General features: G+C 48.7%; 1 protein-coding gene across 2 annotated transcripts in view; it reads left to right on the top strand.

Moving 5' to 3' along the window:
* The first annotated feature begins 9,642 nt into the window (after positions 1-9,642).
* Igsf3 (immunoglobulin superfamily member 3) overlaps positions 9,643-27,405 on the top strand; it is a 90,600-nt gene continuing 72,837 nt past the window's right edge. For both annotated transcript variants that reach the window (XM_041637991.1, XM_041637992.1), the window contains exons 1-2: positions 9,643-9,749; positions 10,350-11,025. In XM_041637991.1, coding sequence (XP_041493925.1) covers positions 10,983-11,025 — 43 coding nt within the window. In that variant the 5' untranslated portion in view covers positions 9,643-9,749; positions 10,350-10,982. The remainder of the gene's footprint in view (positions 9,750-10,349; positions 11,026-27,405) is intronic.

The raw sequence follows: 27,405 nt of genomic DNA on the forward strand, positions 1-27,405 counted from the left end.
GAGTGTGGCAAAAATTACAGGCGACTTGGAGGAAAGCTTGCTGGCATCCATGTGGGGTAATTTGCACGGTGAACTTAAGGTCCATGTGGGGGCTCCTAAACTCAGGCAGCACTGAGGCCTGGGGGAGGGTGCTGCTGGTGATTGCTCCCCCAAGGGTCTCTGGGACGAGTCTGGGTATGGGATTTGGAGATCCCTGGCAGATGGTCCTTCCAAGTTCTTGTGGATGAACTAAAGGGAGTGATCAGTAATTAAAGTTCTTTGTACAAGTCAAGAAAAAAAAAAACTGTTCTCAGTGTCTCTGTGAATCACCTCCCATATGAGCTAAGAAGTCAGGTGCTGTGACCAAGTCACCCTACTTGAAAATGTACATGATGTCCCCATCCCAGCTACCGCAGTGTCATAGAGCCCAGGGGCTAGAGGCCCACTCTGTGGTGAAAATAAGTTCAAAGGCATTCATTCATGGAATCAATTCATTATCCTGAATCCATTCTGCGATGCTTCCATTGACTGCCTGCCGAGTGCCAGCATGGTTACTCAGTTAACAGCAGCCAGTCTCTAACCTCAAGAAACTTACTAAGAAAAACACGCTTTAAACGAAGAGTCAAGTCGGTGGGAAAGCATTGCCCTGGCCATCAACCCCTCTAGCTCTACCTGGTTCTTGGAGACATGAACTCACTCCGGAAGAGGGGGGAGGAGAGATTTTTTTACTCATGAAAAGGGTGGGAGTTTGCCAAGCTAGAGGCAGCAGTAAAAGGAAGCACTCACCTCTCGAAGTCCCTGGCACACACAGACACGGCAGGGAAACCACAGCTTACTGGTAGAACATAGGGGAGGTGGAGATGATTAAGGGGTTGCTTAGAACCCATTTGAGGAATCTGGGTCCTATGTAAGCATGTAGCAGCCTCAGAAGGGTTCCATCTGTGCTCTAGAAACATGTACACGTACACCTTTTAAAGGATATGGTTTTGTTTTGAGTCAGGATCTTAACTACGTAGACCAGGCTAGCCTAAATTGGAGCATAAGATACTACTGCCTCAACTTCCTGGAGTACTGGGATAAGATGCGTACTTTGTAGGGCAGATAGAAGAGAGTGAGGTCGTTAAAACATAAACTAAGCCACTATGCAGCCCTGGATGGCCTGGGACTTGCTATAGACCAGGCTGATCTTGAACTCAGAGATCCTCTTGCCCCCACACAAGCGACACCACATCTGGCTTTGATAGCATTTCTCTTTGCTAACTTTTTTTTTTTCTTATTTGTTCATCCAACTAGCATTTGCTGAGCACATGCTGTGTATTAGCCTTGATTTGAAGTGTTGAGCACACCCCGGAGAGCCAGGCAGAGCAATTCCAGCAACTCTGAGCTTCCATCCTCCTGGGAAGACATACAAGGAACAGAGAAGCACATATACCAGAGTCCCAGGGGGACAGAAAAGAGGACTGCCTTCTTTCAGTGCTCATGATGATTTACTTCTATTTATCTGTCTACGGGTTTCTATGTCTTTGTATGCCGCATGTGCGCGGGTACTGGTGGAAGCCCCAAGAAGGCAATGGATCCCTTCGAGCTGGAATCACAGGTAGTTGTGAACTGACTGATGGAGATGCTGAGAACTGAACTTGGGTCCTCTGTAAGAACAGAAAGAGTTCTTAACTACTGAGCAATTGCTCCAGTCCTGAGGACTACCTTCTTTAACACCTCAAGGCACTGTTTTCAGTTAACTGAATATTTTTTATTCTCTTTTCCAAAAGACCGAAGTCTTGCATCTGTGCCCTTTTTCAGTATAACTGAATGCCTGACACTTGAGCTACAGTGTTGGTTCACTGTGTCCCCCTGCTTCAGTGGGTAACATTCAGGCATGTGAAGGGTTAAGCACACTTGCATGTCATTCTGGAAATATAATCGGCATCTATCATATTACTGTTATGGGAAAATATGCTCTGAGTTCCAAATAATTAACTTGCAAGTGAACTTTGAAACTGTCAGCCAGGCTCATGTATATTTGGGGGGAGGTTTGCCAATGTCTTTGCACTCTTTTATGGGGAGAGGCAGCATGCCAGCCCAATCAGCCCAGACAGCCCTGGCGATCATGGGGTAACAGATGTCTCAGAAAAAGCACCCCTTCCAGAAGGTTCTGTTAGGCTTTGCACTCAGCGTTGGGATTCTTAAAATCTCAGACCTGTACCAAAACACCTCCCCGTGTACAAGGAAGGATAGGCATTTTTTTTCTTCACCAGAGGGACCAAGACAAATTCTTCAGAGTTTTTCACCTGGACCACAGTGTGACTGGAAGTGGCAGCCAGCCTGGGCACCCAGCCCAGCAGCCCTATGACATGGAGCAGGAGAAAGCTTGGGGGTCAGCCAATTTGACCCAGAGAAGTCACTCCAACAAGACAAGCAGCATGGCACCCAGCCTACCCACAGCATCTGGGGCTTCTCAGTGTTTTAGCAAAAGGAGGGCGCTCACAGAGGGAAGGGCAAGAAGGGGGTGATCCAAGGTTGCTAAGTTACAAACACATGAAGCAGGATTTGCTGAGATGGTGAGCCAGGGAGCCCTCAGATGTTCAATGTTTGGTTGGGGCTGGGAACAAGGGTGCCCAAGGACCACAGTTGGGGTTAACTCTTGATTCTTTGACTCCAGGTGATGCAGTGTAGCCAAGAGCCTCCTTAGTCAAACCAGAAACACTGATCAGAGAGGATGTGGTTGTGAATCCGGGCAGCTCTGGGCTTAGTCATTCCGTTGCTGTAACTTTAATACCTAAGACCACGTGATGAACCAGCCTAAGTGGCACACGCCTTTAATCCCTTCACTTTGGAGGCAGAGTCAGGTGGATCTCTGTGAGTTCAAGGCCAGCCTGGTCTATATAGTAAGGCATTCACCATAAAAAAAAAAAAGGCTAGTTGATTTGTAAACCAAAGGGGTTTATTTAGCTCATGGCTTTGGAGACCTAAGACTGGCACTGGCGTGGTCTTTTGGTGAGAGCCCCGTGGTATGTTGGTACATGCTGGTAAAGAGGAGGGGGAAGCAGGTATGGGCTGAAGAGGCTGGGAGAGAGGCAGTAAGAGAGAAAGGAGCAAGCTCTAGATAGCCTGCTTTCTTTCCTGTGGTGTGACGCCCTCACAGAGGTGGACCCCATGATCTCATGATCTAAACACCTCTTCACAGTCCCTCCACCTCTTAACACTGTGACATTGGCAGTCAAATGCCAAGGAACCACATTAAAACTACAGCTGACACATCCTGACATTTTGGCTCTAAAAGCCATTTGAAGTCAAGTCTGAAGCAGGGGTAGAGAAATAGAATCTTCTAGATGGGCTCAGGAATCTATACTTTTAAGTGTGTCTGCATAGCCAGTGCATAGCCAGTTTAAGGCTTTCTAATTAATTTAACCAACCTTATTTTACAGAAGGTTCTTAGACCATAGCAACAGAGTCTGCATGGGAAGCTGGAATTTCTAGCCCTGGCCAATTCCTCGCTGGACGTTGGGAAGTATGCATTAGTATAGAAATGCATACTCTCATGAGTACTGAGAATCGGGCATTTGGCTAGGTTCTTTCCACTCCTCAAACCACTAACATGAGCAAACCCACTTTGAGGGTATGTGGTACTGTAACTCACATTTATAAATAGGAACCTCAGACCAGAAAGGATAAGTAGCTGGGAACGGAGGCTCAAACCTGCAATCCTTGCACTTGGGGCATAAGAACTGCTTCAAATCCGAGGCTAACGTGGACCACATAGTGAGTTCCAGGCCAGTCTGGGATACACAGTGAGGACCTATCTCAAAAAACAAAACAAAAAAGCCTGACTCAGAGTTATGTGTCACTAAACACAGACTCGGACCCCAAACTCATGCCTTAGCTTTGAGAGCCACTGTTCTCTCTCAGGAATGAAAGCAGCAAGCACAGTTTTGTGGAGAATGGAGAATGTTCCCTAAAAAGAATTAGACTTTCCCCTTGGAGGTAACCCAGGCGTCAGTAGCACTGGGGCAAACCTACTCACTCCTCTAACGCTAGGTGGCGCCTCGAAGGTTCTGAGCACCCACCTGTGGGTGAAGCCTTCGGGGACTACCCACTCTCTACCCTGGTCTCCAGATATAATAGTCTCTGTGTTTGAAGACAGATGGCAGCCTGCGTAAGCTATTCCTAGTCTCAGCTCCGGGGATCCTTGTCTGTGTAGGTGGTAATCGCTGAGGAAAGCTGGCTTTCAGGAGAACTGTTGAGCGCACGCTTCGAGCCTCGCTCAGGCTGAGCTGTGAGGTAGGAGGCTCTGCTCTTTTCACAGGACACTTCCTGGTACACGGAAGAGCAGTCAGCGCCACGGGAGAGTCGGGGGGTTGGGGCTGCTTGTGAGAGTCTATGCCTACTATCTTTAGACAAAACGCTTTGCTCCCAACTTTCTTTCTGATGACAAAGGAGAGCGTTGGTAGACACCCTTTTTCGTTTTGCCTTAAAATTTGAACATCTTGCTGGTTTGGGGTTTATAATTGATCCTTTTGATTATAACCATCTGTGGGTCTGCAAATCTCAAACTCATGGAATCTCTTGGCCATACCTTATTTAAAAACAAAATTTGTTCCCCACAGCATTGAATTTAAACGCCGGGTCTGGTCATGCAGGAGGCTCAGGCGACTCTAGATCAGCTTGGGTAATTTAGTGGTCTCGTCTCAAAATGAAAAGAGGGCTGTGGACATATTTCATTGGTAGAGCACTTGTTGAGCATGTAGGCAGCCCCAAGGTCAGTCCCCAAGATTACCAAAGCGATAACATAGAGCGCAGGTTGCAGCCAAGCCTGGGTTTGATCTTCAGAGCACACATGCTAGGAGAGAATTAACTCCTGCAAGCTGTCCTTTGACCTCCCCACAAGCACAGACACATGTGCACACAAAATAATGAACATTTAACAAATTAGACATTAGGAAGGATTCTAGAAAATCTAGTCTAGATTCCCTGGTTCTCTCGAAGTAGGAAACTCAGATACCAGGGTCCTCCGTGCCTAACAGTGGTACTTGCCTGGGATTCCTAGGGACTGTGTCTTTAGCCCACCCAGCCCCAGTTCCTCTTCTTGTTGTTTCTCCATCTGGCTGCACGGGCAGCCTGGGTTGAGCTCCCTGATGAAGAAGGGAAAGTCTTCTAAGATTCACGAAATTTACCTTCCTTGTTCCAGGCCAGTCTAGAAGGGGATTGGGAAGTTGGGGTGTAGAGGTGAAGCAAGCAGCCACTGCATAGGCAGGACACAGGGTGGATTTGCTGACAGGGGTCTGTCTTCTGCATTGTCCTCCCAGCCGATGTCTTTGTCCCCTTCGAGTCCCTTTTCAGCTCACTTCTGCGCCTGCCTCTCATCTCTTGAAGGGGCCAAATTCCTGTTCACAGTTACGTTTACTTCATCCCGTCGTTTCTTTTGTGTCTGGGAGACACAGGCATTTTAACGGTGGCCTTCTCTCCCTATCCGGCAGCTGGCATAATTCTTTGCATATTGTGTATGTTTCCTAAGTGTGGAATGTAGGAAGAACCCAATGCTGGGAATCCGCTATGGAGATGTAGGCCGAAAGTTGAAAGAGGAGGTTGCTAGGCATCCGGATGGTGGAGGAGAGGCAGGGTGAGAAGGAAAAATCTGGGAAACCGACAAGGGATTACTGACTGCAGAGGTTCAAGGTTGGAGGTCCAGGTAGAGGACCAGGAAACTGAGTTTTGGGGAGGGTGCTGGCAATTTGGTACGGCCGAGAGTTCTCAACAGGCCGAGATGAACCTTCAAGAAGAGTCCTTGACCCCTCTTTCTCACTTTTTCCATATTCGGTTCTTCAGTGAGTGCAGTTGAAAGGTTCCCAGACTCCATCCATTCACCACGACCTTCATGCTTACTACCCTCAGCGGAGCTATGAACCCCTCTCACCGCGCAATGTCAGAGGGCCCGTCCATCATCTGCCTTCTGCTTCCTTTCCTGTTGCAGCCCAGGATCCAAAGTGCTTCCCAGCCAACGAGGTCCTCTGGTCTGACCTCTGTGGCTTTTCGGATCACTCTCTTCCTATTTCTCCTTTATTCTATGTTAGAAGTACTGGGCAGTGGTAGCATATACCTTTAATCCCAGCAACTGTGGCAGAGGCAGGTGAATCTCTGAGTTCTGCGTTCAAGTTCAGCCTAGTCTACAGATCAAGTTCCAGGACAGCTGGGGCTACAGAGAAACCCTGTCTTGAAAAAGAAAACAAACAAAACAAAATTTTTTTAGGGGGCTGGAGAGATGGCTCAACAGTTAAAAGTATTGACTGCTTTTCAGGACCTAAGTTCAATTCCCAGCAACCACAAGGTGGCTCACAACTATCTATTACGGGATCTGATGCTCTCTTCTGGCATACAGTTGTACATGCACATAGAATAATCATAAATAAATCTTTTTTTTTTAAAAAAAAACCTTTAATTTCAGAGCATTTTAGCTGGCCTAGCACTTGCTTTTTCCTGCAAACATCACCGTTTTCTCTCCTTCCTGCGTCTAAATCAAGTTTCTGTTTCAATACCTCTTTGAGAGATCCTCATTGAACAGCGCACTTAGAACAGAGTTTTGCTCCTCACCTCACCCACCACACATACACACTACACACACTACACACCACACACACACACACTACATTTACACCACACACACATACATACCACACCATACACACATCACACACACACAGCACACACTTATACACACCACACACCCACCATACACAGCACACACACATACACACCACACACCCACCATACACACCACACACACACACTATTCCATCACCTCACTTTCTTTAGAACACAGGCCATTGTGCTATATATTCATTTGTTTCATTGTCCGTGTTTCTCAAGAGAATATACGAAGAGAACAGAGACATTTCTTCAGCACGTAGATATTTAGGAAATAAACAAAGACATCTAGTAAGCAAGAGCTGAGAGACACCAGGGCCACTGTTGTCTTGGGGGAAAGAGAGAATATGTAATCTATGAGAGGAGACTTTTAATACAATGTTTTAAATCTGCAAGAAATGTTCAATTTGATATGATAGAAGTATTTGTAGTTCAATTACATATACAGATCAAATGCCAAGAGTTATTTGGGGATAAATGATAGTTACAGGGCAGATTGCTTTCAAGGAGTTACATCCAAGGGAGAGGGGAAAGGACAAACACACACTTTCCAATTATCTGGGTACCCCATGACAAGATCTTCGTTGTATTGTACACTAGAGGTATTGAATGGGGGGGGGTGAGTGAGTTATGAGTATTTTCTAATACATTCATTTTTGTTGCATATGTGTGTCCTTGTGTGTAGAACCCAGAGGACAACAACTCAGGCATGATCCCTTGGGTGCTATCCACATGGTTTTTTTTCTTCTTCTGGTCTTTCTTTCTTTCTTTCTTTCTTTTCTTTGGTTTTTCAAGACAGGGTTTCTCTGTAACTTTTGGAGCCTGTCCTGGAACTAGCTCTTGTAGACCAGGCTGGCCTCAAACTCACAGAGATTCACCTGCCTCTGCCTCCCGTGTGCTGGGATTAAAGGCGTGTGCCACCACCGCCCGGCTTTTTTTTTCTGGTTTTTTGAGACAGAGTTTTTCTGTGTAGCTTTGGAGCCTGTTCTGGAACTCACTCTGTAGACCAGGCTGTCCTGGAACTCATAGAGATCCGCCTGCCTCTGCCTCCTGGGATTGAAGTGCTGGGATTAAAGGCATGTGCTACCACTGCCCAGGTCACATTTTTGTTTTTTAATGTGAGTTCTTGTTGACAGAGGTTTCTGTCCCACCATGTCCCACATTCGTTTAGTCCCAAATAATCACACAGAGGTCTGCATTAATTACAAACTGATTGGCTAATAAGAAGCCTGAGCTTCTTATAACTTATATTAGCCCGTATTACTTGTCTGTGTTAGCCCCGGGACTTGGTACCTTTTCCAGAAAGGCAGTCACATCTTGCTTGCTCTGTGTCTAGCTTCATCTGTGTCTGGGTAATGACTGCAGACTGAAACTTCCTCTTCCCATAATTCTCCAAAATTCTCGTGGTCACACCTCTACTTCCTGCCTGGTTGCCGTTGGCCCGCCTCTACTTCCTGCCTGGCTACTGGCCAATCAGCATTTTATTAAAAATAATACAAGTGATGGGATAAAAGACCATTGTCCCCAAGCAGGTTCTGGGGATTTACACAGGGAGCACTTTACCAAGCAAACCATCTCCGCATGTCTTCTTTTAGTACAGTATTTTGCTCCCATACAATTCAGTAAGTCCTTTGGAGTTCTGGAATCGGCTGGTTGTTTCTTTGGACATGGCTATCCAATCAAGATGCTGCTTGCATATCTCAAGCTCAAACCTTCATCTTGATCCGGTGAGTACTGATCTCAGTCACCAAGCCTCTCTCTCACTCACTTGGACATCCCACGGAGTGACCCCAAGGCCTGCTCCACCCACTCTATCCCTGTAGCTGCGTGTGTGGTCTTGCTTACTTCCATTTCCTGGATTTTTCAGCCATCCTGAGCCATGACTTCTTCAGTCTTCCAGAAAATCCCTTCATGCCTTAGCTGAGTGGTTTTATAAAATACACAACTGTCAGCCACAGTTCCCTACTCCAACCCTTCAAGGGAGTCCCCTGGACCCAAGCCCAAGGCCCAGTCTTTCACCCTTCTAACTTCTGATTCTTTATTACAGATTCCCTTCTCGCCAGTCTTCCCTCCAGCCCACCTAGGGGCCCACAGAGCTGTCTGCTGTAGGTACTGAGTCTTTCCCCCTCTGGGCCTCCGAAGGTGTGTTCCCAGGGCCTGTGATGGCCTCTGTATCTCCCTGCCCTTATATTCTGTTCCAAGGAATTCTGCTCTGTTTTCTCTAGGAGATGCTGGCCCCATCCTGCCCAGCATCCCGCCTCGTAACACACAGGGTTGGGGGCCTTCCTTGACCCCGTTTTCCAGTGATGCAGGACTCATGCTAGTGTCCCCAAATAGAAAACGAGCTCCTCAAATGGCCGTATGATCTGACTTTCTCTGTCTGTAATGAGTCGCTTTAGCACTTTGCGTTTGGTAATATCGAATAAATATGGAGGCACTTGCATGGCGAGTACTGTTTTAAAATAATGACTGTTCATTTTTACTGAGTGATTTTGACATATGAGGCCTTCCGCTAAGTGCTTTACAAGAGCGACGTGGACATCTCACACAATCCTATTAAGCGGGGGTTATTTCCTCTTCGTATTAGATGAGGCACAGGGAGGTTAAGACCGAGGTTAAGGCCCCCAGCTAAGAAGTGGAGGCATCTGGGCAAGAGCCGAGGTTGTTTTCGGGGTCCAGATTCTGTACTAGAGTGAAACACAATGTGGGAGTTCACTACAAAACCAAATTTAAGTCTTCAGCAAAGCGCTTTGCTATTGTTTATGGGGCAAAAAACGCGACCCTAGAGCCTGGGGTTTGGTAAGGGGCCACGGTGCGCGAACCCGGGGTTAACTTTCCATTAGCTCAGACCAGGTGGTCCGCAGCTGCGCACCGGCTCAGCCTTGGAGCTCCGGGGCGGTGGGCGGGGCGAACCGGGGGCGGGTCCCTATGAGGCCACCGCCCTCGCCCCTGCTCGCCACGCCGGGAGCTGCGGGCCAGGCCGGAGCTGGAGGGCGGGGCCTGGGGCGGGGCGGGAGCTGGGCAGCGCGAGCCGCTGCGGGAGGCGAGGAGGAAGCTGCGCGTCTTGGGAGGCGTGCGGGACACGTACGGGCGGACTGTCGGCCGCTGGGAGCTGCGGGACCCCGGGCGAGGTGAGCGCGGGCGGGCGCTGATCGGGTTTCAGGGGCGCGGGGAGCATGGCGTGGGGATCGGCGTCCCGCTCCGGGCCCAAGCCCCTTCCTCTGTTCAACCCGGCGTGCGCGGAGCGGGCTCGGCGGTCGGCGAGGGGAGCCCCGGGCCCCCTTCTTCTCGGTGCCTTTTCTTTGCCAGCGTCTCAGAATCAACCGCCGGGGAGGTAAAACAATAGCGGGCCACCTGGGACGCGGCGCGCCCCGGCTCCCACGGCCGGCGCCCCGAGTCGCGGCCCCGTGCCAGCCCCGTGGCGACCCGCGCTGCCGAGGGTGGGGCTGCCCGCCGCGCCCCGCTCCGTGGACCGCGACGGGAAAAGCCCGCGAGTGAGAGGCATTTGGTGAAAGTGTTTTGAGAACAATCATAATTGCCCTGCTCTGGGCGGGGAAACTGAGGCGTAGGGCACGGGAAGGTAAGACTTGTACAAGGTCAGGATGCACACGCGGGCTGCCCCTAACCCTGGGAGGGGACCCGGGTGGCTCGGCCAACCCGGCGCTTCGGCCTCTCTTGGTTTTGCGGCGGTTGTGTTGGCCTTGGATAAACGTCTGCTGTGTTTGTTTTAGAAATCTGCCGGCTTTTGTGGGACCGCTCCCGGTCTACTGAATGCCAGCTTACTTCGTGTGCATCTGGGAGGTTTGGGGGCAGGTGACAGCACCGTGACCTATCACCATGGATGGAGATGGACTTTTCAATGAAGAAACCCGAAGTGTCTTTACCAGTCAGGGTGCTTTGACTGGCCAAGGTTTTGACAAAACCTACCTAGTTCTCTCCGGGGGATCCGAATGAGAGATCTCAGACACCTTCACTGCGAAAGCCAAGGACATTTCTGTATAATCAACGGATGAAAGGGTTTTCGCAGACTCTCTTTCCAACCGTTTTCCTTGAGGATTAATCCACTAGATTCCACAGTTCCGGTGGAGACTGCAAGGCATACAATGTGGCAGAAGCCTAGAGCGCCTTTGGAATCACTCTGGACCCTGCCTTTTTAGCCTGGAGGACTCTTCTTGCCTATGCCACTCCCCTCCCCTGCCCCCAACTCTCTCCTGCTGTCGTTGACTGGATCTCGTTTTCCCTGGTGAAGTTCTGTTTCCAAACTGTTCCCTGGAGCTATAAGTGGATTGGCAGTAATGAGAGATTAGGCGGTGGGAGAAGCACGGTGCCCTGTGCCGTGTCCTCTTCCTGCTGCGGCTGCCGAAATGAAGTGCTTTTTCCCAGTGCTGGGCTGTCTGGCTGTGCTGGGTAAGTGACTGCTGATCAGTTCTATGGCTGCTGTGAAAGTTTAGCCTGCTCCCATTGCTAATTCCTTGTGGTTCTCTCCCATCAACACCGGGCTCTGGGGGACAACAAGGGGTAGCCAGAGTGTGACAGAGTGGATTCAAGTATACCAAGAGGGTCCATTTCTGACCCAGGAAGAATGGTGAAATACGGGTTGTCCTTAAGCAGGAGTATTTACTGCCCTGGGCCTTTGGGTGAAGCCCCTGTGGCTTAGGGATTGGTGTGTGGGCTGAGGCTTCCAGGGTTTTCACTTTTGTGTTGGTCTATGTTGGTTCCAGGGAAGTTACAACATAATTCTCACCCTGTTGGGAGAGGTGGTTTGATGAATGACGGTGCCTTTTCTTTTTGTTGTTTTTGGAGGGGGAAGTGGGAGTGGGTGGGCTGGGGGTTGAAGGGAGGCTTTGTCTTGCCAAAGAAGTCTGTAGGCTAAATGTGTTTGAAGACACTAGCTTTGTGTCTCAGTACCAACGAAGCCCAGCTCATGGTCCTCGTAGGAGGTGAAGCTGGGGACCTTGGAGCTGCCCGCAAGGGGTACGTGAGGATTGGTTTTCATACCCTCAGAGGAAAGTCTGAAGGCTCAGAGTAGGAGGAAGAAACTGTGGTCTCAGAAGTGAGCCCTTGACGCCTCTCTTAAGGCTCTCATCTCCACTGTAGATTTCCCCACCCCCTTGCCCATTCTTGTGCTGCCTCAAGCACATCCCCACCGTGTATCTGCCAATGCGTCAGTTTATAATAAACTTGATAGCCGGCACCCAGCGCATTCCTTTACCAGATCTCAGACCTGGAGGATGGACACACCCCCTAGCTCCTTGGTGTGACTGTACCCTCTGCATTCGGAGAAGTTGTCGGTGTTGGCCCTTTGCTTCTCTGTTCTAGGTGTCTTGAACTTACGGGATTTATGCTTGGAGATTGTCTCTGAATTATCTGTGCCCTTACGAATGTTGACAGGTGTGTGGAATGAGGGTGGACTTTGGAGTTAGAGACTTGAATTGCCATCTCAGCCTCATCTTGATTGACATCTGAATCTCAATAAAACATCCTAAGTCTGCAATTAAGAGATGTAAGATGTCCTTAAAAAAATCTTGACTGCCTTGCACCGTGTTTGAAACTCATAATCAGTGTGTTCATTCGGTGGGGAATGAACTTGGTACAGGCTGAGTCGGGTAACCACCTTGGAGGAGCGACGGCAGATTCTCCTCCGGTGTGGGAGTGGAGTCTTCGGCTGAGCTGAGGAGCGAGTGTGTGAGTCCGGAAGTGCCAGCCGTTGCCTGCCTAGTGCACTTATGCCCAGGCGTGCACACCTCTGGCTGGCCGAGAGTTTAGTCCCTTTGTGCTGTTGCTGGGATGCAGGATCCCCAGGTCTCCTGTGTGCTCAGGTACAGGAAAGCAAGCAGGTCGGTTTCCCTTGGCTGGTCTCTTTGACTGTGTTTATAGGTGTTGTGCGGGATCTGTCATTGTGTCTCAGCTTGAATCAGCAGTTAGTAATTCATGGGGACTCGAGGATACAAACAGCCCCACCCCCACTCCTGCCCCACTTCCCAGGCATATGGTTGTGGGGATGGATGGGTGGGACTCAGGACAGAAGGAGCCACCAAGGGGAAAATGGAACTATGACATTAGTACCTTCCCTCCCTCCCTCCCTCCCTCCCTTTCTCCCTTTGAGCTGTTTAAGAGATGTGAGGCTCCCTGCTGGTCCCCCTGCTGTTCACTCTCCGGGTCCCTCTTTGGAAGGGAGCTGGGACCCTGGCACCCAGTGAGTGCTGCCATCTTCCCTCCACCCCGGCCCTAGTGTACAAAGAGGAGCCCTGGAGGAAGCTGAGTCTCCCGGTGGCTATAAAAGGCACCTGGAGTGGAAGGCTGCATGTGTGTGAAAGTGGAGTTTGGAACTGTGGAGCTCTGTCTTAATCCGGGAGACGCACACGTCAGTCTTCTTTCCTGCTGCCGCCTGGCGTGGTCCTCTTCGTGTGTCAGCATTCTTGCCGTGTAATGTGGATCAATGTGAATTTAAAACAGCAAAGAATCCAGTGGTTTGGAGCCTGTGTTGGACACACACCTGGAATAAAACTGTACAAAAGTTGAGCCAGGTTTAGTGCTTGTGAGACTGACAAAGGACCAGCTTCCAGAACCGGCGATTTGAGCTAGAAAATCCGTAACCGTCTGTGCTGGGGACCTCAGGTGAACTGTGAGGTGTGTGACCTCCGGCCTGCACATTTCTGCTCCAGTTCTTTGCCAGGGTGTGGAGTTTGGTTCAGGGTCCTCTTATTTATTTATTTTGGTTTTTTGAGACAGGGTTTCTCTGTAGCTTTAGAGCCTGTCCTGGATCTTGCTCTGTAGACGAGGCTGGCCTCGAACTCACAGAGATCTGCCTGTCTCTGCCTCCTGAGTGCTGGGATTAAAGGTGTGCGCCACCACTGCCTGGCAGGTTTTTCTTTTATTGCCTGCTCAGGACACTGATAATGCCAGTGTCTGTCCCTGTTCTTCTGACTGCCCAGTGTTCTGTTCTTTTGCTGTCCCCCATGGCTCTCCCAGTGTGCAGCCATTGGCTGCTACCACTGTTTCGTGTCGCTTCCAAAGGCATCTTAGGCCTGGTCTGGTGAACAGCAGCATCTCCGCTGACAGGAATGGATGGTGCCAGAGGGTCAGAAGATGCAGGGGGCTCATCTGAGTGTGAAGAAGAGGGGATGGGGTGGGAGAGATGGGGTCACTGGCATGTGCCTGGGCACAGCCTGTGTGAGTGACTGACATGGAAAACTGGCAGTGGCAGAAGAGAAGAAGGGTTATGTCTTCTTAAAGGGGAAGAGGCCACTCCGGAAAGATGCATGTCTGCTGTAAACACAGAAAGCACGGTTCAGCTTTGTGTACCATGAAGACTTACACCTCCCAGACCAGTGTGGATGTTGCAGGTATGATGAAGTAGCTTTGGAAGTGTTAGTGAGAAACGCGGGAGATGAGCCACCGGCATGCACACAAAGCATCCGGAGGGTTAGCAGAGGGTTAGCGGGCATTGTGTTCTCCAGTGCACACACACACACGATTCGTAGGGTTTGGGAAGCCTTGTGCTAGAACAGGGTGGGATGAACTTCCACTCACTCACTTCCAGTTATTAGGGAGAGGCCAGAGGGTGCTTCCAAAAGAGATGGCAGGAAACTTTGATGTACTGATAGGCATGAACTCAGAGGCAGGAGCGTGGTGATCAAAGACAGAGGAGAAAGAGGGAGCAAATGACAGAGGAGGGGTTGACATCATTCAGGGGAGGGTTCTAAAGCAGGGAAGGGCATCATGATTGATGGATGATGAGCCAGCACTACTGTTCTTACACTGTTGGAAGGGTGAGTACCATCAGAGAAGGTGCTGGAGAAAGGGGTTCTTGTCGGGAGTACTGGCCTGGCCAGGACGCCTCTTTGGTAGTCTGCCTTCCATCAAAACAAAATGCCTGACATAACTAACCTAGAAAAAGTTCCTTTGGGCCTTACAGCTTTAGGGGTTGGCTCTATTGTTTTGGGGCAGAGAGCGCGCCATGGTGGCGAAGCAGTGGGCCAGGCAGAACTACACCTCGTTGCCAGGGATGTAAAAGGAGGGGCAGGAACTGGGTCCTACTGTGCTTTTTAAGGGCTTACTCTCAGTGACCCAAAGACTTCCATCAGGCCCCACTTCTGAACAGTGCCTTCTTTCAATACCACCACCCTGTGGCCCAAACCTTTGGATGGAAAGGGGTCATTTACCATCCCAACAATAGCATCTTTAGACTGTAAAAGCAGTTTGAGTCACCTGTCTGTACTCAGGGCTGTGCTCTGCCCCTTTTGCTATACTGTCCATTGAAGCAGGGCTCCAGTTATTGCTATAGCAACAGTAATCCCAGCTCTGTAAACTCCAGTCCTGAGGTGAACCAAGCCTATCCCTCAGTCCTCAAGGCCACCTCAGGCAATAGGTACCGTACATCCCATCCTTTCATCGATGGGGATGTTGAAGTCCAAGGAGATGAAGCAACGTGCCTAAAATGGATTTCTGGCTAGGTTAATGTGTTGCCCAGTATTTGGGTCCCAGGCTCCTTCAGGCTTGTTTCCTGTGCATGGCATTTACTCTGAGTATTACCTCAGGGTTCAGTATGGCCATTCTGGCTCCAGCCGACAGGAGGGAGGAAAGGATTAATGAAGGATTTGAGATGAATCTTGGACGTTAAGGATACTTATTGGAAGGTATGAACATTTCTTCTCATTGGCTTGAACTTGGGCACAATGGCCATACTTAACTGCAAGAATAGCTGGGAAGTGTGTGCATTCTAAGTGCAGGGGTCGTGCTTAAAACCTAGGCTTATATTGCCTTAAGGGGATGGCAGGCTTTGATGGACAAATATCGGCCTCTGCCATAGCCACAAACTTTTAAGTGGCAGAGTATGGCGCTGAAACCAGGACTGTCAGTTCCAAATCCAGGGTTCTGCTAGCAGACAAGCAGTCCCTTCTGAGAGTGAGGCCCAGACTCTGGCCAATAAGGAGCCTTATTGGGAAGACATGAGCTAGACGAACCAACAGTTGTTGCCGAGGAAGCAGCAGAAGCCAGCATATAATTACAGAGAGCATGTGTGGCGTTCGCAGTGAGTACTGTGTTTATAGGGTGTACGCCAACACTTCCCGCAGTGCGGCCTTCAGTGTGAAGGCTTAAGGATAGTCTCTACACGAGCCCCAGGACTGTTCTGGGCTTCCCACCAAGGAAGAAGCAGTTCAGTTAATTTTTGGTGAGTGGCTTCAAAGGTGGGTATACATGTTTTAGTTGGGTTTGCTTTGCAATGCTGGCAGTGGACCCCGGGACCCATGGTACCCGAGGTACCTTAATTACCATTGAGCTATGTTCCCAGCCTTCACAAAGTAAATACTGGTTTCCTATTGGCTGCCACAGCACAGTTGAAAGTGCGGAAGGCATTTTACTCTAGAACGGCAGTTGTTCTCAGCCTGGGGGTCGTATATCAGATGTTTACCCTATGACTCATAAGACTAACAAAATAGCAGTTATGACGTAATAATGAAATAATTGTATGGTTGGGCATCACCGCCACACGAAGAATTGTATTACAGGGTTGCAGCATTCGGAAAGTTGAGAACCACCGGTCTAGGAAGAGCTGGAAGTAGTCAGGGTCTGGTTTTGAACCCAAGTGTTGCTGTTTGTGGCTTCAAGCCTTCAGTCTACCAAACGGGGGTTCTGGGTCTTCTCTGTTCCCTCGGTGAGTCCTTTCGGCAGTCTGGTAATCCTAAGCATAGTGTTTAAAAATGCATAAATAAAAGGAAATCAATTCTATTGAAATAGAGCTATCAAAATATTTAAAAAGAACTATGTGATCTAGTAGCATGCCTCTTTAATAACACATTAGCCCGGCAGCTCCTGATGTTGAATCCAGTAAGCATTAGTGTTGTGATAGAGATGGGCGTTGGGTATTTTGAGACTGCGTTGACTTCATTGATAAAGTGTGGTGATTTCTACTTGGAGAATCACTGATACTAGAAACATTTCTGGGGGAATCAAAGGTTCACTTAGAGGCTAATGAGAATAAAGGCGTGTTTCCCCCTTCTTCAGGTTTACATACCTCCTAGATTCCCCCACAGACGATCAGAGTTCAATAGCAAGCCCAAAAAGTTGTGGCGGTTGGGGGAGAAACCTCAAATATTCCCTTTTTTATTTTCGTGACAGGGTCTCCCTGTATAACAGTCCTGGCTCTCCTGGAACTAGGTCTTGTAGACCAGGTTGGCCTTGAACTCACAGAGATCCTCCTGCCTCTGCCTCCCAAGTGCTGGGATTAAAGGCCTGTGCCACTACCACTCTGCTCTGCTAGAAACTCTAATATTCTAATTCCTAAATGTTGGCTTTTCCAGTTAAGTAAGTTTAGATCACTTGCATATGGATGCGTCCTTGAGGTTAAAGGCTCTAATGTGGTGTCTTTCCCAGTGTTTAGAGTGGACAGGGTGTGGAGGGGTGGGCAGCAGGCAGCAGTTACAGTGATGGGGCATGGGGGTGACATTTTAGGGACTCAGGAAATGACTCCGTGACCTGAAGTTGAAGTAGAAGTTTCCAGTTTAGGTGGATGGTGCTAGAAAGATGATTGTTGTAGACTGTAGTGAATTTGGGATTTGGACTTAGAATCCAGAGCTCAGTCTGCTCATACTCACTGGGGAACCTGACACTGGAGGAAGGGCTCCTGGAGAGAACTGGCCTGTGGTGCTTCCTGGCCGCGGGTGTGCCCCCCCCCCTCACATGTTCAGCTTCCTTTGGGAGCCCCTCACTTCCACAAGCAGGCACCTGCTTCTTTTCCACTTCCCAGTGAAGTGAAGCATGGCTCTTGCTTGTAAAACGTTGATTTTTCAATTTAAGAAAATTTAGGGCACCTGTGTGTGAATGCCCCCTGATTTTCAAAGAAATGAGCAGTTACATAAAAATCCAGCTTGTAGTTGTCAAAATCACATGTTGCCAAATTCCCTCACCAAGAACCCTTTATTAAGTGACTAATTGTGAACCACAGAGGCAGGTACTCAACAAAGACCTTAGCAGCAGACCTCCCTTAAACCCAAAGTGGAGTTTGTTTTCATTGTTCGACTCCGCCTTCAGAAGGTCAGCACTCACAAAGCTGGAGGTGTTTTCTCCGGTTTAGTTTTCAAGCAGTTGTCCACCCACCCAGTCTCTCTGTTTTTATTTTTTAATTTTTGGGATCTATAATTATAGTAGCAAGGAGAGAATGATGAGCCTGGGGCCCTGCATGATCCTAGATCGAAGATTAAATTATGTTAGCTCTCCCCGGCTGGAAGGTGGTCAGATGCATTTTAAAAAGGTTTATAATCCGGCTTTATACTAACGAGCGTTCAGGCGGAGTCTCTGCCCAGCCCTTTAATTAAGTTCACCAGATAGTGTCTTCTCCGCCATCCGGGTGAGGCTTCGCCGCACACACCCAGCCCTCTAGGACAGCAGTTCTCATCCTGTGGGTCATGACACTTGGGGGGTGGGGGTGTGAACAACCCTTTCATGGGGCCACATATCAGATATTTACATTACGATTCATAACAGTAAAGTAGCAATGGAATAGTTTATGGTTGGGGGTCATCTCAGCGTGAGGAACTGTATTAAAGGGTCACAGCGTTAGGAGGATTGAGAATCACTGCTCTCGGGTGTGATAATCAAAGGTCACCAGAGAAACAAAAGGTAAATTGATAGACAAATAGACTGGCCAATACTGATATTACACACTCTTAGAGGAGGGGTGTCTGTTGTTGGGGGGGGGGGCATGGAGCAAGAACAGCAAAGAGACTGCAGGCGAGGAAGACGTTGGAGAAGCTGGTCACTGGTCCATCTGCAAGTGCCTTCTGCTTTCAGGAGCAGCTTAAATTTTAGACATTTTTCTAAATGACATTTCTGGCAGGATTTGGGGACTTCTAGGAGGGCGGGGAAGATTGTCAGTGAGCCAGGTCCTCCTGGTTGGTAAGAATTGGAGCAGACAGTTGGTCTGAAAACTGGGTTTTGGGGTCAGAGACAGGTGGCAGAGAAAGTTGTCAGTGGGAATTCTGGAGGATCCCTGGGAGAAATGGTGGCTGAGCTCCCAGGCTCCCGAGGTGGAGGGATCCAGAGATAAAGATGGGAAGCCGCATGCCTGCTCTCAAAGTTCTCAGTTCTCTGTATTCATCTCCTGATAATCAGAGAAGCAGCAGCCCACAGAGCTGGGGATCCAAAGAAGTCAGTGTCCCCCTCCTCCCCAGCCCCCAGTTTGCTGGCGCTCATTGTTATCGTTATTACAACAGGGAGAAATGCCACCCAACTGATCCTGGTCATGCGTTCCTTCTGTGGTGCTTCTCTGCTGTTTGCCCAGGCTTGCCTTGAGTTGGTGTTACTTTTGCTTACAGATCAGTTTTTGCCCATGACAGACACCATTGTCTGATACTCCATAGTGTTGTCTGCTGACATCCCTTGCTCTGGTGACCTCTGCTCCCCGCAGGGCCTGGGTCTAGAGGCAGGCTTCCAACCTCCACTTCTCAAGGGCCTGGTCTGGCATTCCCTGGTCCCCGAGAGCTACCCATTTTGAAAGCTTTTTCTCAGAGACACTGCCCATTAAGTCATAATTAGTGTGCCTTTCCTATGTGATAATCAGTACGATAGCTGACTTTCATATGCTCCTGCTGCCAGGCTTGTGCTGTGGGTTGCAAAAGTGGGTGAAGTCCACACACACCTGTGTGCTGGAGTGTTGGCACCTTGGTCCTGGTCTGGGGGTGGCAGCATTCTCAAGTGTTTTGACTTCTCCAAGGTGGCCAGCTTCCTGACCACAAGTGGCGGCTTGAGGCCACTGGGACCTCGGGTAACTCTGTGGTGTGCGTTCCTTGTTTACATTACTAACCTTGGCTGATTTAGCCAGGAAGCACTTTCAGTGGAGAGCTGGGAGGAGCCTGGAGCCGAGTTTAGCACTCAGTGCTGCAGGTCAAGCTGCTCCTGCCCAGCCCCGCCCTGCCCCGCCCCGAGGACTCTCACACTGTTTGCTGAAAGACTTCTAGAGAATGTACACATTGTGTAATCAAAACACAGAGTTAGACTCCTTAAGTATGTGTATTGTATCAGTCCCAAGAGAAAGTCAAGAGAGAAAGGGAAAAAAGACTTCCAGAGAATGAAATGTCACAGTCTCTTAGGTAGGCCCTGCCTACAGGAAATGTAGAGGGTTGTGTTTTTTTTTTTTTTTTAATTTTTCTTTTAAGACAGCATTTGGTTTGAATGAAGTCATAATTTAAAGCAGTTAATAAAGTGCTGTAGGCTAGAGTATTCTATAACAGTAAGATGATGAGATACTGGTTTTAATTTAGATGATAGCTTATATTTACTTTATTATTTTTTAATTTTGAGGCTTTTGTTCTTTGGCAGAGGTAGCAAGAGGACTGTCATAAGATCTATAGGAAGCAAGGCTGGGGACTGGCTCAGTGGAAGAGCGCCGGCTTTGCCAGCAGGGTGGCTGGATGTCATTCCTAACACTGAAAAAAAAGAGAAAAGGGGAAAAATAGAGATTCCAATGTGCAGACTCCTGTCTGTGCCTCACACCCCTTACTGATATATCTTCCTCATGATTAGTATATGGTCTCGCAGACACTTGTGTGTGGATACTCGGATGCACATCTTTCTGACGGAAATGGAGGCACACAGAACATTCTGTTCCGCGACATGGTTTTTAAGGGGTGATTTACCTCACTTCTTTTTTTCAGGCTTAATTTTATAGTCATATCAGAACTGATTTGCTTATTTTATAGCTAGCTGAAGCTGTAATTTGTAAAGTCACCGGGGAATCGTGAACTCATTCAGTAGCTATACAACAGAATAATTTCGTCTCCCCATCATCAGGCAACCAAGAGTCATAATAAAACCCTGGCCTTGAATGTTAGTGTATTTAATGAGGATAATTGACTTGTTTATTCTGCATATTTTCTCTGAGAAACACATAAATTGACAAATTAAGCTCATTCATGTTTTACTGACCAGCTTGTCACAATGTTGAAATTCTGTTAGATTATAAACGAAACCCATGGAGAATTTAAGGAGACAGCCATAAACGGTGGGGTTTGTGTCTGATTCAACCCGACATTCTTGTTTGTTCGTGGACTGGAAAAGAACTGAGTCTTCCATTTCCACGCAATTCCCCCAACTCACAGTGAAGGTAACTAACCTGCAGGCTGGGAGGGTGGAACCACTCCAGGAAGACAACCTTCCCTTGCTGCCTGCAGTGCTGGTCACTCCCTCAGAGGATGGGTTTCTTCTCAGGCTCTTTGCTATGGCTTCCCAGAGCCTGGCCCACCTTTCTCTCCACTGCCTTTCCAAAGTAGCTGCTATTTGGGGAGATGGTTGTTGAATTCCCATCTCAGAGTGGAGACTCATAGGCTGCAGTCTGACCTCCTGCCGCCCCTCCCTGAGACCACCAGAGAAGCTCTTCTCTTAGAATCTACTTTAAGACTTCCCGAAACCTTTTATCCATTCACCCAGGAAATATTTGAGTGTCTACTCCAAGTGCTCATTGTTCTGTTATCTCAAATGCCTCGGAATTAAAAGTTAACGCCATGACGAACAGTCTAAGCATTCACCTGATAAGTATTTTTAATCTTTAATAAATAGGGGGATTAATTAAAAACCCTGATACAAAGGGTCTTTCTCCACCTCTCTCCCTCTCCCTCCCCCTCCCTCTCCTGTCCCTTAAGGTAAGTCTGTTTTCTGGCTGTCACTTTGACATCCTTTCTTTTTTTTTAAATCCTCAGTTCTTTGATGGCTGTGGATTACTGATACCCAGGGCAGCCCATGACAAAGGACTTTAGGGAAAGGATTTAGAATATTGCCCATGTTGGGAGATGAAAGTAATAGATGGTACAGAGAAAATTCTTTCTGTTGAAAATATGCAGGTATCCTGAGCACTGGATTTGTGGGCTATTCCCATTGACTGCTGGGATGCTGTCTACATACAAGGAATGACTGTCGTCATCGACTGTTGGAGATGCTGTCTGGATATGGGAATTGACTGTTGTCATTGCCTGCTGGGGATGCTGTCTGGATATGGGAATTGACTGTTGTCATTGTCTGCTGGGATGCTGTTATGAGGACTGACTGTTGTTATTGACTGTTGGGGATGCCGTCTGGATATGGGAATTGACTGTTGTCATTGCCTGCTGGGATGCTGTCTGGATATAGGGATTGACTGTTGTTATTGACTGTTGGGGATGCTGTCTGGATATGGGGATTGACTGTTGTCATTGCTGGGATGCTGTCTGGATATGGGCATTGACTGTTGTCTTTGACTGTTGGGGTTGCTGTCTGGATACAGGGACCAGCTGTTATTGGCTTTTGGGATTGCTGTCTGGATACAGGGACTGACTGTTGCTATTGATTATTGAGGATGCTATCTGGATACCGGAATTGACTGTTGTCATTGCCTGCTGGGATGCTGTTTGGTTATGAGGACTGACTGTTGTTATTGACTGTTGGGGATGCTGTCTGGATATGAGGACTGACAGTTGTCATCGACTGTTGGAGATGCTGTCTGGATATGGGAATTGTCTGTTGTCATTGCCTGCTGGGATGCTGTTATGAGGACTGACTGTTGTCATCGACTGTTGGGGATGCTGTCTGGATATAGGGATTGACTGTTGGGGATGCTGTCTGGATATAGGGATTGACTGTTGTTATTGACCGTTGGGGTTGCCGTCTGGATATAGGGATTGACTGTTGTCATTGACTGTTGGGGATGCCGTCTGGATATAGGGATTGACTGTTGTCATTGACTGTTGGGGATGCTGTCTGGATACAGGGACCAGCTGTTATTGGCTTTTGGGATTGCTGTCTGGATACAGGGACCAACTGTTGCTATTGATTATTGGGGATGCTATCTGGATATGGGGACTAACTGTTGTTATGGACTCCTGGGGATACTGTCTTTCTTGGGGAACTGGGAGTTTCACCTTTGACTCTGAATTTCTAGGAAACGAGAATAAGAGAAATAGAAAAAGGGCACACTTCCCATTGGATAGGAGATGGTGTCCACACCAGGCTTTCTCCTTGTATTGGGGTTTTGGTGATAAAGCTGATTGGTCTTCTTTGCCTTCCATTTGTCCTCTGTCACCATGCGGGTTGACTTCTGTCAAGGAGTCCATAGCCCAGGCTACACCACTGCTGGGCCCCACCCTTACCAGGCATCCTACAGCCTTAGTGGTGACTCTGAGAAGGCATACCTCTACACTCTTCTTCTGAGATCTTGTTGGCCTCCAGGGTAGCCAGGGACTTCTCTCTCCTCCAGTAATCTTTAAGTCTGCAGGTTCAAGCTGGTTATAAACTGGGCCTGGTGGACATGGCTGTGGTCCAGCGCAGGCAGCTGCTGCCCCCGAGAGCTCTGCACTAGCCCCGCTTTCTCGCTGTGAGCAGTGCTTGCCTGAGGCTGTTCTGGTTTTCCTCGTTGGTTTTGTTTGGCAGTGGTTCTGCCTTGGTCTGAGAATTCTGATGCGCAGATGCACGTATGCACTTGTTATTTGGGGAGGGGGGTGGTATTCCGCATCTGTTTCAGGCTTAGCCCCAAACTAGACAGCCCTTTCTGACTCTGCTTAGAGATGATTTGCTGAGCAGTTTTATATTGTCTTCTGGTGTTTGGGAATGAAACACTGCAGACCGAACAGTCCTGTGGGCCTGTGGTATCGCATTGTTAAGACAAAGCAAGATCCTATTCGAGCACCCTGCTTGGCTCTTTTCCTGTCCCTCCCTGGGAATAGTGATGGTCTCTGGCTAGGAGAATAGAACAGTGGGCTTCTGGGAAGGAGACGGCAGAACCGGAACTAATGTGTCCCTAGACTTGAATTTATTTTGAAAGAATCCCGGCAGATTTCCCGCGCAGTCTTCTTAATTATAGAGGTAAATTATTCTAGAGGTGAGGAAAAGGCTGGTGGTGGCCTTGTGGGAAGAGAGTGAAGGTGTGGAGAAGGGCTGGAAAATTCCCCTAACATCGGCTCTGCTGTGCTTAGAACATCTCAGGAGATAAACTCTTTCCTCTCTTACCCCACCGCGGAGGATCTGCAGTTTCCCATATTTGGCTTTTGGGGAGAACAGGGCCTCATTTGGGGATAGATCTCGCTTCCATCTCTGCTATCTGTGTTTGGCGGGGAAGGAGTGAATCCAGGAGCCTGGCGGTGCTGCTGAACGCATGGTTCCTGTGCATCCTCGCTGTCACTGTCTTCCAGCTCCCGTCCTGGAGCTGCTGCTGTGCCTATCAGGAATCCAACTCCTGTTTCCTTCTGCATATTTCCCCCTCTGCCAGTGTGTAAGCATTCAGCTTTAATCAAGGAGCCTTTTACTCTGTGATCTGTGGCAGGAATGACTGAAGTCACGGAGAGGATTTTAAGTAACTAATCTCTTAAGACATTCAAAACATAATCTCCCCAGCCCATGAGCATCCTGCCTGCGTCTGGGAGATTTGTAAGGGTTCTGCAGAGGAGGACGGATGGGCCCTGGTATTCTTTGGAAAGGCCTGGCGTCTTTCTAGCCGGCAGCAGGTTTTTGTGTGTCATTGGCAGAGGGACAAGGCCCTATGTTCATTTGCCATGTCAGGAGAGTTCAGGATGCTCCGTGAATGTGACCAGTGTGTTACTAAGTCTCCATGCTGATACTCAGAACAATAAGAAGCCAAACTGGAGTGAAGATCTCATCCTGGCTCACTCATGATTCTGCACTGTGTGTCTGGAGCTGGCTCAGGGAGATGCTGTAAAACCCATCTGAGACCCGCTGCCCACAAATGAGATCGGGTTCGTTGAAACATCAGAGGTGCGGGTCTGACATTTCCATGCGCTTTGCTTCTGGTTTGGCTGTGACTTCACACGGATCTGTGTGCTGGACTAAATTGGATTACAGTGGCTCTTCAAGTTGTTGTGTATTGATTTCCTGCTTCCACCCACTTTGAATGTGAGCTCACGTGCCCACTATCAAAGGTACCCTTTGGAAGTTTGGTAGGCACGATCCCAAGTGCAGCCTCAGTCATTTCTCTTGGTAGAATGATCAAATCCCTAACAGTGTAGACTAATGAGGGAGATTAGTTAAATTAGTGAAATGCCTGAATTACCAAATATTTTTCAAGAAATTCACTGTTATTACTTGTAAGTAAATATTGTAACTCAGACTAGGCTAATGGAGAGCCTAATAAAGATCCTTGGGGGACCCGCTACAGGAGAGAAGGAAGAATGATTCGCAATTAGCAGACCCATTGTTGATGCAAATGGAGTTTCCGAAATACTAGATTGTGCCTGAGAACCGTTTGTTCTCCTAAGTATTTTAAATAGTCCCCGTGAAACTCCCGGATGCGGGTAGTTTACATGCTGTGTTAAGATCTGTGTTGTTAAGACCCTAGCTCAACCATATCGGCAGTATCAGAGATTGCGCAGTTTTCTCCTCCAAATGCTCCCACACACCTGTATTTGTCTGTCACGATAGAAACCAACATGTTTAACGCATGTGTAATGTGCTCTGTGCGCTTGGCAGTGTGTGTGTGGGGACTCAGCTGCCTGTGCTAGCCTATACAGCCCTAGCAGGCAATCAGCAAGGATGCCATTTTTAGACAAACAGTGAAGTCATGCCTAAGAGGATTGGTACCCTTGTCATTGCTGACGACCCTGAGGCTAAACTGTGGGTTACTTTTGTAGTGAATGATTTAACCTGGACTGTGCACCCCCATCCTTACAGAGAGTGTATCTGTTACCTGTTGTAGTGTCTCCAGACTCTTGCTCTTGCCTGGCACAGGGTTGATACTAAGATGAACACTATGATGTTACAGTTTCAAAGGTCAGAGAAAGAGCCGAGTGTCAGCAGGGCCATAGGGCTCAACCTAGTATTTGTTCAGTTGTATTGAAGGTTAAACGCACGATATAGGTGTGTCCAGTCTTTAGATATTGCAACGTGACCTTGTCATTTACAAAGGTGATGCCAAAAAATGGTGCAGTCAAATTTAAAATTGTATAATGGTTTAAATAATTTTATGATGTTGTGTTGGGCCGTTCTCAGCTTTCCCCAGCTGCATGCAGACTGTGGACTGTGGGTTGGGCAGGCCTTCTGGTTTACATCTGAGTATTTCATGTGGTTCTCTTTAGCCAAGGAAATGTCAGCTACAGTATTTAGAAGGGAATTCCTAAACCTCAAGTCGTGTAGTCTGATACAGCCTGGGGGCACTGGAAGGGCAGAGGGGTGGAGAACCTTCTTCTTGTGTACTTCCCTGATATTTTTAGGCCCCTTTACAGCCCCACACGGGGACACGTGTATTTGGGGCCTGTAGCGCTGTTGATAGCCGGAGAAGCTGGGGAAGTATGCCGTAAGTCTGAACTGGAAGGTGGGGTAGGGTTGGCTGGCCTGGGCAGGAAAGAGCGGGAGAGAAGGCATCCCCCTCCAGGCCAGCACCTCTGAACCTGTGCATTCATTGACGGATTCGTGTGGCCACAGAGCTATGGTTTGGATCTTGAATGTTCCTCAAAGGCCCATGTGCTAAAGATTGGGTCATCAGCCTGTGATGCTATTGGGAAGCCATGGAACCTTTTAGGGGGTGTGGCTTAATGGGAGGAAGTTGGGTCTTTGGGGTTATGTTCTTCAAAAGGCCACTTCCCGTTCATGTCTTTATTTCCTTGCCTCCATGAGGTTGTTAGCCCCTTGGGTCCACTCTTGTTCCCTGCCATGGTGCTATGCCTTGCCACAAGCTTCAAAGCAAAAGCACCCACAACTGCGGGGTGAACCCTCTGAAATCCTGAGCCCAAACAGCTGTCCTTGTTTTGATTGTCCCAACTGTGTTGTCACAGGAAAGGAAGACTGACAGGTGCACACACAGGACGGTCTGTCACTGATGAACACAAATCCTCCTCTTCAGGAGCCTCCTTTGAGCCTGGAACGTATGTGTGGTGAGCTGTGGGCTGGCCTGGAGCCCGCCTGTCCATTAGAGGCAAGAGTTGAACTGAGGAGAAGGCCCAGCTGGGCCTGTTGGAAGCCCAGCTTCTGGCTGGGGTCCCACTCCCTATCTGTGGCACTGGGAGTTGGGCCCAGGCTAGAGTTGGATCTGAGCTACCCCAACCTTCTCTTATGAGAACATCTCTGCATCTGTTGGGATTTCATGGCTGTCTTTCTAGTTTCTGTACACAAATGTCCAATTGTACCCCCACGCTATGAGGCTCAGCATTTTCGCAGGCACGCAGGGTAATTTCTAGTTCTGCTCAAGCCCAGTTATTTGCCGAGCGTCCTCCTGCGCCAGCACAGGATGAGGCTGACGTGTGAGGGGAACACAGATGTATGACCTGGCCTCTGCTGGTGCAGGGATAATTGACTGCTCATGTAACTGCTATTCTTTTCTCTTCCTGCTGGGTGTGTGGGGGGGGGGTTGGTTTGGGTGTCACACTGCTCCCTGCACACCACTCCAGGAAAAACGACCCTCCTTCCAGCTCTGGAGTAAGTGCTGATCAGTCTAAGCTAGTCCCAGCAGTCCATCACTGAGATGTGGGCCAATGAGATTGGTCAACGAAACTTGAGAAGTCTGCTGGGGAATTCTGGGAAAAACATTTTCTCCTAGTCATAGGAAAGGGGAAAGTTCCTCCCATTAGATTCTTGGAGGCAAAGCCGCTGTTTTGTCACCATGAGGACGGCAAGTTTGTCAAGAGAGAAGAAACTGGGAGGGATTAAGGTTCTTGACTGAGGTCCTGGAGAGCGAGCAGTCCAGCCTCCATACTTTCTGTTCTCTGCGTTTATCGGACGAGTTGATATTTTTGGCTGCCATAGTTGGAGGCAACCTGTATCAGATACTCCCCGAGTGAGCATGAAATGGGATTTCTTTTCGTGAAAGAGTGCCAT

Source organism: Microtus oregoni, unplaced genomic scaffold, assembly GCF_018167655.1.
Source record: "Microtus oregoni isolate MIOR12 unplaced genomic scaffold, Mior012 000054F_ref0000373, whole genome shotgun sequence".
Classification (NCBI taxonomy): domain Eukaryota; kingdom Metazoa; phylum Chordata; class Mammalia; order Rodentia; family Cricetidae; genus Microtus; species Microtus oregoni.